General features: G+C 40.6%; 2 protein-coding genes across 5 annotated transcripts; one reads left to right on the forward strand and one right to left on the reverse strand.

Moving 5' to 3' along the window:
• The first annotated feature begins 2,290 nt into the window (after positions 1 to 2,290).
• On the forward strand, positions 2,291 to 6,177 carry atf5a (activating transcription factor 5a). Of its 2 annotated transcripts, XM_061897610.1 has the most exons (4): positions 2,291 to 2,492; positions 3,126 to 3,377; positions 3,563 to 4,715; positions 4,789 to 6,177. In XM_061897610.1, exons 2-4 carry the CDS (start codon positions 3,233 to 3,235, stop codon positions 4,973 to 4,975), a joined length of 1,485 nt encoding a protein of 494 aa, XP_061753594.1. In that variant the 5' UTR covers positions 2,291 to 2,492; positions 3,126 to 3,232; the 3' UTR covers positions 4,976 to 6,177. The 2 variants fall into 2 exon arrangements, with proteins under 2 accessions (XP_061753594.1, XP_061753595.1); XM_061897611.1 differs by lacking the exon at positions 2,291 to 2,492 and having other exon boundaries at positions 3,295 to 3,387.
• stk36 (serine/threonine kinase 36 (fused homolog, Drosophila)) lies at positions 5,561 to 17,953 on the reverse strand. Of its 3 annotated transcripts, none has more exons than XM_061897608.1 (19): positions 17,705 to 17,953; positions 14,585 to 14,725; positions 14,436 to 14,513; positions 12,414 to 12,544; positions 12,079 to 12,328; positions 11,908 to 12,001; positions 11,661 to 11,842; positions 11,430 to 11,578; positions 11,257 to 11,359; positions 11,045 to 11,176; positions 10,809 to 10,976; positions 10,642 to 10,733; positions 10,493 to 10,556; positions 10,319 to 10,429; positions 10,146 to 10,217; positions 9,119 to 9,230; positions 8,647 to 8,773; positions 8,375 to 8,555; positions 5,561 to 7,938 (listed from the first exon to the last, which is right to left on the reverse strand). In XM_061897608.1, exons 1-19 carry the CDS (start codon positions 17,786 to 17,788, stop codon positions 7,015 to 7,017), a joined length of 3,195 nt encoding a protein of 1,064 aa, XP_061753592.1. In that variant the 5' UTR covers positions 17,789 to 17,953; the 3' UTR covers positions 5,561 to 7,014. The 3 variants fall into 3 exon arrangements, with proteins under 3 accessions (XP_061753592.1, XP_061753591.1, XP_061753593.1); XM_061897607.1 differs by having other exon boundaries at positions 10,146 to 10,220; XM_061897609.1 differs by lacking the exon at positions 10,319 to 10,429.
• Positions 17,954 to 18,206: the final 253 nt, after the last annotated feature.

An 18,206-nucleotide genomic window follows, 5' to 3' on the forward strand; every position in this document is an offset into this window, starting at 1 on the left:
TACGGAATATGTACTGAACTGTGCAATCTACTAATAAAAGTATCAATCAATCAATCCATTTAATACACACTCTTTGACTAGTGTGTGTGATAATCATTGGTACTTTAACTTAATATGACTCAAAAGAATAGTGCATAATATACGACCAAATGAAGGTTGGCAACATGACTTACAACTCCATGCAAAATCACCTAAGAGAGTAATATAATCTGTGGATGGTAAATAGATTATACTTGTATAGCGCTTTTCTACCTTCAAGGTACTCAAAGCACTTTGACACTACTTCCGCAGTCACCCATTCACACACACATTCACACACTGACGGCGGGAGCTGCCATGCAAGGTCATGACCTATCAGGAGCAAGGGTGAAGTGTCTTGCTCAGGGACACAACGGATGTGACTAGGTTGGTAGAAGCTTGGGATCGAACCAGGGACCCTTAGGTTGCGGGCACGCCCACCCCCCCAACTGCGTAACCTCGATGTTATTATGGCAGAGATATTGAACTCGGCAAATCAATCAATCAATCAATCAATCAATCAATGTTTATTTATATAGCCCTAAATCACAAGTGCCTCAAAGGGCTGCACAAACCACAACGACATCCTCAGTAGGGCCAACATAAGGGCAAGGAAAAACTCACCCCAGTGGGACGTCGACCATGATGACTATGAGAAACCTTGGAGAGGACCACATATGTGGGAAACCCCCCCAGGGGACCGAAAGCAATGGATGTCGAGCGGATCTAACATGATATTGTGAAAGTCCAGTCCATAGTGGATCTAACGTAACCGTGAGAATCAAGTCCAAAGTGGATCCAATATAGTAGCGAGAGTCCCATCCAAAGTGGAGGCGGATCAGCAGCGCAGAGCTGTCCCCAACCGATGCACAGGCGAGCGGTCCATCTTGGGTCCCGACTCTGGACGATCGGTCCATCCTGGGTCCCGATTTTGGACAGCCAGTACTTCATCCATGGCCACAGGACCGGACCCCCTCCACAAGGGAGGGGGAGGACATAGGAGAAAAAAAAAAGAAACGGCAGATCAACTGGTCTAAAAAACGGGGTTTATTTAAAGGCTAGAGTATACAAATAAGTTTTAAGGTGAGACTTAAATGCTTCTACTGAGGTAACATCTCAAACTGTTACCGGGAGGGCATTCCAGAGTACTGGAGCCCGAACAGAAAACGCTCTATAGCCCGCAGACTTTTTTTGGGCTCTGGGAATCACTAATAAGCCGGACGCTTGCTAGGATGGGGCGCAGAAACACAGGTGCAGCGGATGACAAAACACCAAGGAGGCAGAGGGATGCAAATCCCGTGGCAACAGCAATCGAACAACAAGTATGAATAGAATAGGTTGCAGTGTCCACTATTACTATGGCAACAGAGGAGAAGCACAGGATTTGTTGAATGAATAAAAACAAAGCTCTCGCCCTCTCACAGTTGTGTATGATATTAGCTATTTTAACCATGTCTAATCATTAAAAAAAACAATAATGGTGGCACAAATATATAATACACCATTAGTCACTAAAATACTTCATTTTATATTAGCAGACATATTAAATGAAAAGTTGTTCAACCAACTGATGGCACTAAACTAAGAGTTGTCTGATTGGTTGTTCGAAGTCAACAACAAGTGAAAGCTTTAGGATGAAAAAAAAACTCCACAGATGGTTTGTTTACGAGAAGCATGTGCTCACGTTGCACCATCAGCAGCAACGCAGCCTTTCTTCTTCCCCTTGCCGACCAGCGGCCAATTACAATTCGCGCCCGGCGAGTGTCCGACCAATCAGAGGGCAGCTACTTGGCCGAGGGCAGCCAATAGGCGGCGAGTTTGGTCCACTGATGCAAGAGCGATGCAACCGCTCTCACACTTCGACTAAGTGTTGTTTCGCCTGTGAATGGAAAAGATGGCTACGTTGAAAAAATAATATCACGTTTTTACACAAAGTTAAATGTGATACCTGGTGCTTGTATTCCCGGGGGTGACCATACTTGTTACTTAGCTACTATGCGCACCAATAACAGTATAATCAAATAGGTCCGAAACACGCATTCTCCAAAAACACCCATCATAAAAAACAGACCCATTTGATTTACAGTTTGATTGTATCGACCTACAATATAAATGTTGATATTTTTATTTGTTATAATATATTACCCACTACCGTTATTTTGGAGTAAAAATCCACAAGTAGCTGAGTTTATGTGGGACGTCCTTACTGAGGCGGAGGAGGCGGAGGGATTCACAGCCCGGCAGGGGTGACGCAACTGGTTGCTAGGCGAAAGCGACCTGACGCTCACGCTGCGAGTGTGTTGCTCACTTTACTACACGACCGCCGCGCCGACACCACACACTCTGCCCTGCAAAGCTGGCGTGATGGCTTTCTAAATTCCACAACAAGCTGCGCGCTTTCTACAACAAGTCGTGCTTTGCTTTTTGGCAACGCACCCCTAACAAGCTAACTACCGTTTCTCTGCAAGAATGGAGTAAGTAAACACGCACTTTAACCTGTCTTGTTTTTGTTTGTGTACTCTGACCCTCTAACGCCTTGTGCCACACGAGTGGAATACCCTCTTGACACTTTTTTATGTTATTTTTGAACGGGAAATGGATACTCCTAATACTGTTGTGTATATATTTATTTAAAAATAAATAAATAAAATATATATATTTATATATATATTTAATTGTTTATTTATTACTGGATATATTGTACACCACCTGTAACTTTAATTAGACCTGATTTGAGCTGCTATTGTCACATTTTTTGTAAGAAAAAATTGAGTTTCATGTACAAAGTTTAAGTGGTGCAAGACATGTGATTAATTTAAAATTACTAATAGTCTTTAATCCAATTAAAAGATCACTGTCTCAGTTGTTCACTGGCAGGGTGTTACTTGGCAACCATTAGGCCCTTGACAGCCTCACAGAAAGATCCCAAGTGGTTTTGGGATGTCATGTATCAGGTTCACGTTGGTTAAACAAACCCAAGGGATGGCTCTCTCGTTGCTATCATTGACCTTTTAGTGGGAATTGTAGTACGTCGCCGTATTCGCGATTCTTTTTGTGTCGGCACCCGTGCATTCTAATACCTGTTTTGGGTTCCGACCCACCTCCAGGTTTCACTATGCCCGCCCAGCATTGCTCTCCGTGGCCCAGCTGTCAGACCCTTCCTGCACTCATCATATGCTGCGACTTGGACTGAACCGACTCGCCGACAGACAGAATGACGATGGCTCCGCCAGCTACTGCTTGGAAGACTTTTCGTGTGTGCCCGGCAGACCCCCTCGCTCTCTCTCACCCACAGGCTAACCCCAGCCAATCGCAGGGGTGCAGGGGGGAGGTGTCAGAGGGGAGTCAGCACTTAATTGGTGAGTCGCAGTAAGTGGGATTTTTTTTATATTTTTCCGCATCTCAGGTGGGCTCGGCACTGCAGCACATTCCTTCTTCCCGGACAGTAAGTAACATCGAAAAGACGACTTCAACGTGCGCTTTATGTCACCCGGGTATTTTTAGTGATGGATATTTGTATGATGACGCTATTGTTCGCCAACAGGTGATGGTCTCACCGACTGGATGACGGAAGAAGTGGACTTCTCCTCATACCTCCCAAACCCTCCCTCCCCTCCTTCCTCCACCAATGCCTCCTTTCCCCCGTCACCCCTTCACAACGATATCCAGGTGCCCTCTGATTTGGAGGTCATGACCTCCTTGCTGCAAGAGGAATTAGCCCAACTGGAAGACTACTTCCTGTCAGAGCCACTGCCAGAGAAGTGTCCAAGGCTGGGAAAATGCGAAAGGGCTCCGCAGCTGGCGGGTCCTCAGCTGTTCAGCCAGACACCGTACACGTCATACGCCGCGCCCAACCCGTCGGAATCCAGTCCGTTTCTTCTCACCCTGGCAACCGGAGAACTGGACTTGGCGGGCGTGTGTGGCGGGCCTGTCGGGCGATCCAAGATTCCCAGGCACGCCCCGTATAGCTGCGGTCGCCCCAGCACATGCGTTAGGAAAGGAATTCCAGATGGTGTGAGGTTCAGTGAAGGCTACGATAACAGTTTAAGTTCCAAAGTGAGCAACTCAGGTAATTCGGTGTTTAATTACTGCTGTGTGGAAGAGGATCAGCTGGTTGGGAAAGGTTACTGTCTGGGCAGCGCGGTGGAGCTCAGAAAATGTGCTGCCTTGCTAGCAAAAGAAGACAAAACCTGCTGCTTCGGTCACAATGGCATCGGGGAGGCAAAGGTTGCCGGTAGCGGATTCGGTTTCGGGGCATCTGTGGAAGAGCCGCCAAAGAAAGAAGATCTATTGATGTATAGCATGAGAGAAGTGAGCGGAGGCACAAGTAGCAGCGAGGTGCTGACCAGCATCAAGACCGGCTTGGAGGTGACAAAAGCGACAGTTACTTGGAAAGCCCAGAGCAGTGAGGGTTGTTATCTGCCGGGAACACCCCAGTCTGAGGCCTATCATAGCTTCTTCACTGAGCAGGTCAAAGCAGAGAGTCTGCAGATAGGGCAGCATGACTTGCACTGTAACTTCCTGGAGAATCCAAGTCCGGAGTGTCTGTTGATGGCCAGGGACAGTCTGAACTTGGAGTCTTGCAGGTTGATAGAAGACCAATGTGCCGTGAAATACGAATTGGACATCATCTCCGCAGAAGGCGGAGGAGAGCGCAAACAGAAGAAGAGAGATCAGAACAAAACCGCCGCTCACAGGTATAAAAACAAGTCCTTTGTCACTCGAACTTTGCTGGTCAAGTTCTTCATCCAATCTTTTTGTGTGACGCAGGTATCGCCAAAGAAAAAGGGCGGAGCTGGATTCTTTAGAAGAGCAGCTGCATTGCCTGGAAGGGAGGAACCGCGAGCTGCGGGACAAGGCAGAGTCCGTGGAGCGTGAAATCCAGTACGTCAAAGACCTCCTGATCGAAGTTTACAAGGCCAGAAGCCAAAGACTCAAGCAGGACACAAAAGCTTAACCCCAAATCCGCATCAAGAAGACAGGGAAGTTGTCATGTTGATTGTCCACAATTGATTCTTTTTATTCTTAATTTGGAATAATGCATGCTTTGGTAATGTGATTTTTTTCCTCTATAGTCCAAATCACCACAAAGTCAAATGCATCCATCGCTTTCCCTGCACTTGTCCTGAGGCTTGTATACGACAATCACTTTTAACACTGTGTCAATCTAAGAATTGTAATTTAGAAATGTTTGATTGATTCTGCAGGTTTAATATTTGACGGGCCTTACGTAAGAATGGACAGCAAACCATTTTCCCCCCTTGTTTAAAATTGTTGTATGTAAAATCTGAATGTTGTCAACATACATTTCTTCGTTCTTATCATTTTAAACTTCATACATTCCTATTGACCGTTCTTTTAAAATTGACTGATTGATTTTCCAATGTGTATCCACTTCTTGAGCTGCTACAAATAAGAAATAAGCTTAAAAATGTGTAGCCCATAATCAATGTTATGAGTAATATTAATTTTGTATAAATTTAAATTATATTGTTTGGACTTTTGAGCTTTGACTGACTTCAGGTTTAATGCAGAACTACTGAATGAGATTTGAATGTTAAAAGCAGGTGTTTTTTTTTTCTTTTATCTGCCTTTTATTTACTTTGATTTCATTTAAGTCTTAATCTTATTTTAGATATTTTATTTTAGCCTGCTGTGCTGGCTTTGATGGGAACAAAAATAGTACTCTCCTCAGGATGCTTGATCTGCCCTCCAATCAACCAGGAAAAAAAATATCCTGCATATTTTGAAAATATTGCACACATATTGTTTTAGGTAAATTATTTTTCTGCACGTCTTCAAAGCTCCTGGAATAGAAATTGTATATTTGGGAATGAATCGGCGTTATTACTGCAATATGTCTCATAGCCTCAGGCTGATCTGCACTAATTTGTAGCAACTTTTATAATATGCGAATAGTGTGATAACTCTTTGCTTTGTAGATAATTTAGTGAAACAATACGCCTCGTTAGTTAAAGACGCTGCTGCCTAAGAATTTCGGGAATATTTTTTCTATGCATTTATTTTAAGACAATTGAAAATAAGCGCTGGCAATATTAATTAAAAAAAATGTAACGGCAGCATATTTCATCATCATCTTAGCGTATTTGTGTGTTAGCGACCCTTTTCTGTTGAAAATAAAAACGTGTGGCTTTCAAATGGTGTTGTCTGTGATCTTTTTACACTTTTTACGTAACAACATGAGACAATTAGAATGCAACAAAGACGAGTGTTGTGCATTTCAAGAAAAACAGCAGGACCATTGAAAAATACAATGTTACTTGGACTTTTCTGGATATAAGTAACAAGGCCGGGGGAAAATCTGCATTTTTGCGGACCTAACTTGGCGATTTGTCAAAATGATGGCAGGTTACATTTTTTACTAATATTTAACTTTTAATGTGTGATTTCTTCCAAGCTGTAAAAAAGATTAACAGTTTCAAGCCTTTATGTCAAAAATAAAGAATAATGAGATTTAAAGAAATGTGATCACATTTATTCATATTTCCATGTAAAATCAAAGGATTAATTATTAATATATTCCTAAACGGAAAAGAGGTTATGTGATTATTACACATAGATGCTTACTTTTAAGAGGAAATAGAAAACTGCATTTGAAAAAATATAATTATTTAGAGTCATATGACTCAAAATAATTATATTTATAAGAATATTCTTATCTGAAAGAAAGAGTCACTTAATTTGCTTTGATGCATGCTGGGAAGCTTGGGGACTTTTTTTTCTCTGGCATCCGGGATCTAAGCACCCGCAAAGAAAATGTACCAAAAAAATAAATACTGCACAATTGTTTATCAGATGCTTTTAGAAAAATATAACAAATTACACAAACTAATGATATAATAAATCACGGACTTACAAAGCTTAAAATGTTTTTTTGAAAAACATCATTTTCAAACCTGCTAAGCCAAAGATGTTAATTGCAATAAAATATTTTTGTAAAGAGCCGCGTTTGAAAGACGTTCAACTATTGTCCAGTTAGGCCTTTATCTGTCTTATAGCATCCTGCTGGCTGTACAAGCTTAGCGTGGCCGTTGCAGCTTCTCTCACTGCATGGTGGGTGTCAGTACAGGCGGCCCTCAGGAGTAACCTGCACACATTCTCTTTCATCAGTTTGGGTACAGCACCATGAACATGCAGCAGGTTTCCGATGGCTGCACAAGCGTGGACACGAGTGTGGGCATCAGTGTCGGAGGTCAGCGATGCCAGTCTGGCTCCTGTCATTCTTGCTTCTTCTAACCATTTTCTAATCTCGCCGTCATCTGATTTTTTGTTTGTCACAATGGCAACTACCGCCTCGCTGCTTGAATCCTGGTGTGCATCATTGCCCTTTACGTTTACCCACTTTTTAGTGTTGCCTAAATTTCCACTGTGCCTACTGGTGCTGAACCCAGCCTCCATTGCAATATAACCCAACCATTTACCAACTGCCAAGCAAGCCGCCCGCCGCACATGCACGCTAGCATCCTCAAGAAGGTCTACCATGCTTTTAAAAATGTTTGGTTGTAAATTGGGCAGTGTGGGAGACCTGAATGGGAAAACATTTCCTAAAACTTTACATGTGCCAGCCCTGATCGGATCATAAGCGTGCGCCAGTGCCCGTCGCAGTACTGAAGGTTCTAGGTGCAGCTGACCAGGACAAAAACATGTGATGAGGTATAACAGAGACAGGAGCTCTACCGCAGAGTCTCCCAGTTCATCCAGCAGCAGCAAATCAGAGAGCAGAGAACTGGCGGTTCTGGTCAGAGTCTGCCTGCTCCATGTAGTGACGGCTGGTGTGGAGAAAAAGCCACAGGAAGCTTTACAGAGGCGGGAAACACAACGTTGACGATCGCACAACAACAGGCGGCGTAGTAGTGAGAGTGGCGCCTCTACTGATGAGAGAGGAAGAGTTTCAATCACCTGACAAAGAATACAAACAAGAACACGACAACATCAACACTAATAAAAGAAGACTACAAAGAAACAGAGACAATATGCATCATGCTGGTTTTTTGTGCAAGTGTTACCCTTTGTTGCATCAGTGAATGTTTGCTCTCACAGAGTCTTGCCTCTATTACCTTATTTCTAAAGGCTGTGGGAACAAAATAGACCTCATGTCCCCAATTGTCTAAAGAGTTCTTGGACATTACAGTCCAAATATGGCAAATGTTCAAACTTCTCACATTACAATTGTCTTTGTCTCCTGACACTCAAACTTATTTTGCTTTAGTCAAAACCACAACCTCTAAGGGTTTGTTTTATTGTTTTTATTAAAACTCTCTTTATGGCAAATAATACGGATACTTAACTTCATCTTTAAACGTTTCCAGACCGTATTTTAATAGAGCAAACTAACCTGCAGGAGCCTTTTAACAACATCACAGCTGTCGTACACATGCAGTACACTGGAACAGGTGTGTGAATTCAGGTTGAGGGCGAATGGAAGGCACAGCAAGTGGGAGCTCAACTCTATAAAGAGCTCAGGACTTAAGACCCCTTCTGATGTACCTGAACAGCCTTCAGCAAATAAAGCATGACTGTTGGGAAATAAAATTAATTATTTTTAGAAAAAGTGGACTCAAATCTTTTAATGATAGTGAGGAAGCTGGATAGTAAAAAAAAACTAACCATTCAGTGCTTAACAGCCAGCCAAGAGTGTACACAAATGTTGATTTGCCCTCACAAAACAGTGTAATATATGAATATGGATCCTTGCAGAGAACCAACATTGTGGCAGACATGAGAACATGCAATCCTGAAAGAAGAACATGGAAAACTATTAATATTAGTTTTTCTTCCCTGTTGGCCTCGCTCATAAACACATTATAATGGGACTGTGTGTGACTGTAGCTTGTTGTTCCGATAGCACTGTAACTCTGCTTTAATACACCTCATCCGCATTCGCAATTTTCAAAAAAGCAACTAGCGACTAATTTTTTGGTCAAAATTACATACACCTACATCATGGTTTCTTATGCCAATTATACAATGACATCATTACTGCTTCTACTCCCTTCCCAACCCCACAATTAGACTGCAGTCACGTGGGATACACTGAACCGTTTAATTTGTTTTAGTATCAATGTAATGCATTGTTTACCATTGGTTGAGCAAAAGTCCATGTCTGGCATCGTCTTTGCTAATGAGGTGCCGATCTCTTCCCAAACGTGATGAATCACGAGTGGATCCAAACGTGAGGAACCATCGCATTGCTGTAAGGAAGACAAAAGTGACAAAGAATTTAGTTAATCTGAAAATATTTATCAATGTCACCCTATATCTGTTATAAATAGTAGGTGTGTGATATCCTTCAAAATTATATGTAAGATCAAAAATACTATTTAAGCCTACTTTCATCACTATTTAAACTAATTTAACCAGCAACAATATTAATACTGTAGAAACTCAGCTGACAGCTTTAAATTGTTTTGTGACAGAGCTCTTAAATTAAAACACTTGTATCTCAAATCAACAACTCCCACTGATATCAAATTTCATAGGTGCTTGGCTCCCCCAAAACAGCACACTTTTAACATGTAACATGTTTTTTAAAAAGAAGGAATAACTTCTAGATAATACATATTATATGAAAAACAATGGAATAGAACATGCTACAAAAACAACTACAGTAGTTTTATGAAGTGATGTAATAACAATGTACAACATCTTTTTTGGAGAGTGGACTTCTACAGAATCTCCTTCTATGTGCTTGTTTATTTCCATGGATAAATCTTCACCATTTGGATGTTATTTTCCCGCCCCAAAGTTAGGTAAATACAAGCTAACCGTACGTTCTCATGTTTTTGATTATTTCCTTCTTTAATTCAATAAAAATTCTCCACTCCATCTTAGCACTGTCCTTCGCAATTACTTTCTTCATCAACATGGTTGGAAAACAAAGTTATATCCATCTCTAGCTAAAAGCTAATGCTAGCGAGTAAGACCAGATGTTTTGGGTGGATCTTACAGGGTTCACTGTGTCTTTTACTACACAAACTAATGGCAGGGATGCTTGTAACTCAAATTTTAGCTTGCAACTTGAAGCATAACTACGTCATTGTCGAGAAGCTACAGGTAGTTCACAAAGTATCCGGTAAAGAACCCTGAAACTGTAATTACTGACTGACCTCAGAGAGAGTGTGCAGAAGTAAAGATAGGAGGCCGTCACAGAGTCCCCATCCAGGCGGGAGAGAAAGCTCCTGCTTTCAAAGCAAGGGTCAACGACAGACACATAGAACAAATAATAAATTAACTCATATAAATGAGATGTCCAGTTATCACATCAAAACCAATCGTGCACCTGATGAGAGCCACAGACAAGTTTTTTCAGCAAAAGGCTGAGCCTGTCCACATCAATATTGACAGCAACCTTGTGTCGAGTAAAGAGAGATAAAACACAGCCAGCCAGAGGCTAAAGGAGAAGAAACGGTTAAATGTGGCCAATAGCAAACTAATTCTATGTATTTGTACTTACGGCTAAAGGATTGAGGTCTGCTTGGTTAAGGATTGTTAAGAAGGGCTTGATGAACTCTTCAGGTCTATGAGCAGAGCAAAGTCACATGATGGACAAGTCATATGTACATATTTGTTATACAATACTTAATATTTAATGAATAATCAAACCTGTTTTCTCCTTTCAACCAGTCATGCTTCTTCTGCCAGTAGATCAGTAGAACAACAATCATTTCCCAAAGTGCTTGCAGACTCCCCGGTTGCTACTCAGAATAATGGTGCAAATTGATTACAGAATTGAGACGTTCAAAATTAGCAGCATTTGTGTGAGGTCCAACCTGAATGAAATGGAAGTTTCCAACAGAGTTGTGAACTAAGCTAATTATAAGATGTGGCAGTCCAAGTTTGTTAATATTGTCATTTGGGTCTGAGGTCAGAATCAGGTTCTGCAGGACTTTCAGCGAATGGCGAATGCGCCACACGTCGTCGAAGACACCACCACTTAACTGACCAAACAAATAAGTAAGTAAGTGTGATTATTACACTAAAATGACATTCCAAACCGGACAATTACCTGTTTTTCAAACAGCAAAATATTGGATTTCAGTAGAGCTACAATGTTACTGCAGTTGAAGGGATCTTTTTCTAGTCTGCTTAGGTCGGATTCTTCAACTAGTTTCTCCCAGAATTCCTCACTCTCGACTGTCTGAGTAGTTGGCAAAGTTTATGCATGCAACAAATCTTAATTACCAGACGTCCAAATGAGTGATAACAAATTAGGCTTACTGTGAAACTTGACACATTTTTAGTGATGTCACATCTTCTCTCTTGTTGTGGCCCGACTTCTACTGAGGGGAACTCTCGTTCATAGTCCTGGCTGATTAGACCTCTGCTGAGGCAACGCACATTGTAGTGAACACACACACTGGTAAAACATTGTCCTGTGCAATAATACAGACCTATTTGAAGAACCAGATGAATGGTTCTTTTGATCTGAAATTTGAGGAGCTTTCAGAGTTGAATAAACTGGGGTGATGGATTTGTCCTTAAGGCCCACTGATGTTACTAAAGAATTGGCTTTCTCACTTTCCACTCCATCCTTCATTTCCTGTAAAAGAAGAAAGTTCCGGTTCATGACTCCAGTGCTAAATATTTTTAAATTGGTGATTATTACCAACCAATAAGCATACTTTAGCACTGCCGACTGATGTCTTTGGGTCACTTTTGCCTCTCTGCTCTTTGACCTTTCGCACTATTTTGCTCTCCCCAGATTTTACCGGTGTCTTTTCTGCTATTTGTTTAAGTTTCAGTGCCAGCATGTCAGGGTCCGGGGTGACTGTCAGAGGACTGGAAACGTCTGTATCTGGCAGCACTGCTAACACACCACCTTGTTAGCAAGCATGACACAAATAAGTTGAAACAATCCCATGCCATCACCTTGAACACCATCTGCAACAAAAGGATGATGCAGGAGGTCCGGCCATGACAGTCGCATCTGGGGGTCTTTGGTCAACAAACCTTTTAGGAAACTCTGAAAAATATATCTATTCTGATCATGCATTGTGATTTGACATAATAAATAACACAATAGCGGCAGCCGCAACGTACCGTGCATGTGCTGCTCATAGTGTCTGGCCACTTGATGGGGTCTTTCACAATGAGCTGCACTAAATGGAAGATGGAGTTAGTGTAGAAAGGAGGCGCCCCCGTGTGGAGCTCATACAGAATGCAGCCAAGTGACCAGAGATCCGCAGTGTGATCATAAGGTTTCTCTGCCACTAATTCAGGGGACATGTATAAGGGTGTTCCCTTGATAGAGGTCAGCACCATGGTGGACACACTCATTGCCCTCGCAAACCTAGAAAAGAATGGCATCAATTGTAAGGAATGCAGACATGTGAAAAAAAAAACGTTTGTGCCACCGTGATAATAAAAGTACCTACCCAAAGTCACACAGTTTCACCACTCCATTTTTATCAAAGAGGATATTTTGTGGTTTCATGTCTCGGTGAAGAATCCGACGAGAGTGCAAATAATACAGAGCTGACACCAGTTGGCAGGCAATGTCACGAACCTTGGATTAAAGAAGTGCTTCTCAATTATCTCAATTAATATATTTTCTATTATACACTATTGACAACCTGATTAAATCTATTTATTTATCTGTGCACACCACTGTATGAGTTTCAGGCACCATTCACCTGCATCCAATCACCTGATTATCAAAATAGATTATTAACATGAGCGGAGGTAAAATCTACAACAACTTTAACTAAGGTTACTTACTCAATTTGTATCATTTAAACAAGATTGCTTATGCTGCCTGATATATATTCCAATAAAAATTCCTACTGTACATTAAATGGAAATTTAAATGTGCATCCCCTGTCAGTTTTCAACTAATTGTAAAAACTAAGTAATCAAACATTCTGACATGTAGTAACAACAACATGACTGCAAATTGTTAGTTGCTTCTCTGGGACTGCTTTTGTGTATGTGCATCCACTCCAGGCGTGCATGTGGGTATGAGACGGGCATGAGTGACAGCCTGAACACCGAATTTTTTTCTTGGGCTGACGAACAATTTGTATTTAAATGTAATTAGTAATTGTGAAAAATAGACTTAAAATACGAAATGCATATTGCTTTAAAACTACTAATGGTAACATAAGCTACTTAAGTGTTTCTTGTTATATTATTTTAAATGTAAATTTGAACAAGTTGCAAACAGTCACTTTTAATGCTGTAACGCAAAATGAGCAAGGAGCATGGATAACACATCTTTGGGCCTGCCTCTTGTATATGTGATATAGGTGACAACCAAAAACAAATGCAATTTCTTGCTCACAATCAGGCCAACAACTATGTCGAACTAGTTATTAGCCAATAACAATCCAAACGACAGGTGTCAAACTCAAGGCCTATTCTCGCCGCCCACATCATTTTGCCATGTGGTCCTCAATGAAAATGAGTTTAACACCCCTGAAACTATAGCTTTCTCTTTACACTTTTTAAGGGTTACAATTGTTTTGTTAAATCCCCACTGGGTAAAAGGCTACACTATATTTAGGAGATTAATATTTACAATTTGACATGTCATTTCCTCTTACTCTTCTGAGCAGTGTATCTCAAATACTGAATTGCGAGTAAAATGGGAGATTTACATTTTTTGTCTTTCGCATTTATGTTAGATCGATACAAAAACCTAAAGCCGGGTGGCAGCAGTGCTTGATGTAATCCAGGGGTGTCAAACTCATTTTAGATCGCGGGCCACATGGAGAAAAATCTACTCCCAAGTAGGCCGGACAAGTAAAATCACAGCACGATAACTTAAAAATAAAGACAACTTCAAATTTTTTTTCTTTGTTTAAAAATAGAATAAGCACAAATATACAAATCAAAACGTTGTGTTTTTTTTACACTTGTTGCGGTTAATAATTTGTCGTTATTTACATTTTCTGAATAAATTATGTGATAATGTTCCTCAGTCAACTTATTGGTGTTCATTTTCACTCTATCAAGATACAAAAATGGTATCAGTATCAAATTACAGGATGTTATTCATGTAGTTTGATAATTTTCCTCGACTGATGTACTAACATCATGTGGTTTATTTTGTACATATAGTATGTAGCATCATCTTCAAAGACACAAAGAATTGCTATTGCGACATCCAGTGGACACATTTAGAACAGCTGGGCCTGGTCCGTTTGACACCCCTGACCTAATCTGTTCTACCCAGTAGAAGTATTAAGTAAATGTGTACAGAGCTAATCGACGAGAAGAAATTAATTAATCTGTGACAGAAAGGAAAAGAAAAAAGGCGTCGTCGTCAGTGGCTTTTATAAAGAATGTAACTCACACAGTCAATCTACAGATAAATAGCAAATATGATTAAAAAAAAACCCCTCTATACCCTTGCCATGACCTCGGGGGAGCCCATGTGGCCCACTTTTTGAGGTTACCTGACTTTCTGGTAAACTGCCATCATCCTCAATGATCTGGAACAACTGACCCTCAGCATACTCGGTCACAACAACCACCTATTACAACAGGTAATGATCATGTGATTAGCTCAGGTATGCCTAGTCTATTTTAATCACCAAAAACATACCTCTGTGTCGGTTTCAAAGCTGTCGAAAAGTTTCACAATGTTTGGATGTTGAAGGTTTGTCATGATGTCGATTTCTTTTTTTAGACTTTGCAGCTCTTTCTTCGAGCGCCCCATTTTAGGCATGAACTTAAGAGCCACCACCTGAAATTATATATACATATATACAGTATATATATATATGACAGCAACCATGACAGCAACCACCCACCCACCCACCCACCCACCCACAACCACGAAAAGAATACCTACCGGAATTAATAAAAGGCTATCGATGCTGTCATCTAGCAAAGCTGAATTCGACCAAGCAACCCCCCCCGTACCAGAAAGCACTTGATGAAAGGGGATATAACTTCACCCTCACCTATGAACCCACGCCAGGAAACCAACCAAAAAAGAGCAGAAAACGAAACAACATCATCTGGTACAATCCACCATTCAGCAAAAACGTCTCAACCAATATCAGCCACAAGTTCCTCACTCTGATCGACAAACAATTCCCAAAGACACCCTAAGAAAAATATTCAACAAGAACAACATTAAATTGAGCTACAGCTGTATAAATAACATACAACAAATCATTTCAAACCACAACAAAGCAATTGCTAAAGGACTGCCTACCCCCGGACTAAACGACTCTGAAACCAATAAGGAATGTAACTGTCGCAAGAAACCTGATTGCCCTCTCAACAGAGGGTGCTTACAAACATCAGTCGTTTACCAAGCACAGGTAACACGCAAGGACATTAACACATCCAACACGTACGTAAGATTAACCGAAGGAGCGTTTAAAAGCAGATGGAATAATCACAAGGCCTCCTTTAGAAACCAGACTTTGCGGAATTCTACAGAACTCAGCAAGCACATTGGGAACCTCAAAGACAATAATGTTGAATATTCAATAACATGGCAAATTCTTGCATCCAGCACACCTTACAACAATGGTAATAAAAGATGCAACCTATGTTTAAAAGAGAAACTGTTTATTATCTATCATCCAGATCTATCATCCCTCAACAAGCGCAGTGAAATCATTTCAACATGCCGCCACAGACGGAAACAACCCCTAGGTAACACATGAGCCAATCACCACACCCTACGCCTGCCTGTACCCACCCACTCTGTGCCCTATATAAACCATTGTATGTGAATGCTTCCATTAAAATTCCTGATGATTGAGGGAACCCCTCATGAAACAGTTCTGTAGAGATGAAGTAGTCTTGTGATTTTTCCCACACCTACATATATATATATATATATATATATATATATATATATATATATATATATATATATGTATATGTATATATATATATATATATATATATATATATATATATATATATATATATATATATATATATATATATATATATATATATATATATATATATACAACGGTACATACATATATACATACACACATATACACACACATATATAGACAGTGGCAAAAAAGTATTTAGTCAGCCACCGATTGTGCAAGTTCTCCCACTCAAAATGATGACAGAGGTCTGTAATTTTCATCATAGGTACACTTCAACTGTGAGAGACAGAATGTGAAAAAAATCCAGGAATTCACATTGTAGGAATTTCAATGAATTTATTTGTAAATGATGGTGGAAAATAAGTATTTGGTCAATAACAAAAATTCAACTTAATACTTTGTAATATAACCTTTGTTGACAATAACAGAGGTAAAACGATTACTATAGGTCTTTACCAGGTTTGCACACACAGTAGCTGGTATTTTGGCCCATTCCTCTATGCAGATTTCTTCTCGAGAGCAGTGATGTTTTGGGGCTGTCGCCGAGCAACACTGACTTTCAACTCCCTCCACATATTTTCTATGGGGTTGAGGTCTAGAGACTGGCTAGGCCACTCCAGGACTTTCAAATGCTTCTTACGGAGCCACTCCTTTGTTGCCCGGGCGGTGTGTTTGGGATCATTGTCATGCTGGAAGACTCAGCCAAGTTTCATCTTCAAAGCTCTCACTGATGGAAGGTTTTGGCTCAAAATCTCACTATACATGGCCCCATTCATTCTTTTCTTAACACGGATCAGTCGTCCTGTCCCCTTAGCAGAAAAACAGCCCCAAAGCATGTTTCCACCCCCATGCTTAACAGTAAGTACGGTGTTCTTGGGATGCAACTCAGTATTCTTCTTCCTCCAAACACGACGAGTTGAGTTTATACATAAAAGTTCTTTTTTGGTTTCATCTGACCACATGACATTCTCCCAATCCTTTGCTGTATCATCCATGTGCTCTCTGGCAAACTTCAGACGGGCCTGGACATGCACTGGCTTAAGCAGGGGGGCACATCTGGCACTGCAGGATTTGATTCCCTGTCGGCGTAGTGTGTTACTGATAGTAACCTTTGTTACTTTGGTCCCAGCTTTCTGCAGGTCATTCACCAGGTCCCCCGTTTGGTTCTGGGATTTTTGCTCACCGTTCTCATGATCATTTTGACCCCACGGGATGAGATCTTGCGTGGAGCCCCAGATCGAGGGCGATTATCATTGCTTTTGTATGTCTTCCATTTTCTGATAATTGCTCCCACAGTTAATTTTTTTCACAGCAAGCTGCTTGCCTATTGTAGATTCACTCTTCCCAGTCTGGTGCAGGTCTACAATTCTTTTCCTGGTGTCCTTCGACAGCTCTTTGGTCTTGGCCATAGTGGAGTTTGTAGTCTGACTGTTTAAGGCTGTGGACAGGTGTCTTTTATACAGATAACAAGTTCAAACAGGTTCCATTAATACAGGTAACGAGTGGAGGACAGAAGAGCTTTTTAAAGAAGTTGCAGGTCTGTGAGAGCCAGAGATCTTCCTTGTTTGAAGTGACCAAATACTTATTTTCTACCATAATTTACAAATAAATTATTTAAATTCCGACCATGTGAATTTCTGGATTTTTTTTCACATTCTGTCTCTCACAGTTGAAGTGTACCTATGATGAAAATTACAGACCTATGTCATCATTTTAAGTGGGAGAACTTGCACAATCGGTGGCTGACTACTTTTTCCCCCCACTGTATATATATATATATATATATATATATATATATATATATATATATATATATACACCGTTTGTAAATAAATATGTAATAAAGAGAAACTTACTTGTCCTAAAAACTTCTTCATTCCTTTATGAACTCGACCAAAAGAGCCTTCTCCAACCAATTCTAACACATGATAAGAATCCATTACTCGGCAGGTGAACTATAATTTAGGAATGAGCCGTGACAGAACAGTTTTCTTTCTCAAATTAGAAAAAATAAATGAAATGCAATCAATTCCACTACTTATTTATAAATAGTTGTAAATAGTGACGTTAAATCAGCGGGGAAATGTTCTTTGTGTTCTGTCGACTTCAACACGGTACGAAAAAATGCGGGGGTACAGGTCGAGCTGCCTAATCACAAAAGCACCAACATACACAACCAGTGTCAGTAAGTCTAAAACAATGACAGGAGGTTTTAATTTTTTATTGAAATGTCGCAGTTGGATTACTTTCAGAGCGAAATATCCCGGAGAACATTTAATTATAACGTCGAGTGAAACTGGCTTTTCTATGGGCAGCTATATTGCGGGGTCCTGAGATTAGCAACGGCTGGCGCGTTCC

This window comes from Nerophis ophidion, linkage group LG04, assembly GCF_033978795.1.
Source record: "Nerophis ophidion isolate RoL-2023_Sa linkage group LG04, RoL_Noph_v1.0, whole genome shotgun sequence".
NCBI lineage: Eukaryota > Metazoa > Chordata > Actinopteri > Syngnathiformes > Syngnathidae > Nerophis > Nerophis ophidion.

What these genes read in the sequence shown, in the direction of transcription:
- atf5a (XM_061897610.1), top strand. Translation starts at nt 3,233, where the DNA reads ATGACGATGGCTCCGCCAGCTACTGCTTGGAAGACTTTTCGTGTGTGC. An exon ending in GGGGAGTCAGCACTTAATTG is followed by an intron (nt 3,378 to 3,562) that starts GTGAGTCGCAGT and finishes GTTCGCCAACAG; the next exon opens with GTGATGGTCTCACCGACTGG. An exon ending in AACAAAACCGCCGCTCACAG is followed by an intron (nt 4,716 to 4,788) that starts GTATAAAAACAA and finishes TGTGTGACGCAG; the next exon opens with GTATCGCCAAAGAAAAAGGG.
- stk36 (XM_061897607.1), bottom strand. Translation starts at nt 17,788, where the DNA reads ATGGATTCTTATCATGTGTTAGAATTGGTTGGAGAAGGCTCTTTTGGT. An exon ending in GCTTTGAAACCGACACAGAG is followed by an intron (nt 14,514 to 14,584) that starts GTATGTTTTTGG and finishes CTGTTGTAATAG; the next exon opens with GTGGTTGTTGTGACCGAGTA. An exon ending in TTCTGCACACTCTCTCTGAG is followed by an intron (nt 9,231 to 10,145) that starts GTCAGTCAGTAA and finishes TCTTCCTTACAG; the next exon opens with CAATGCGATGGTTCCTCACG.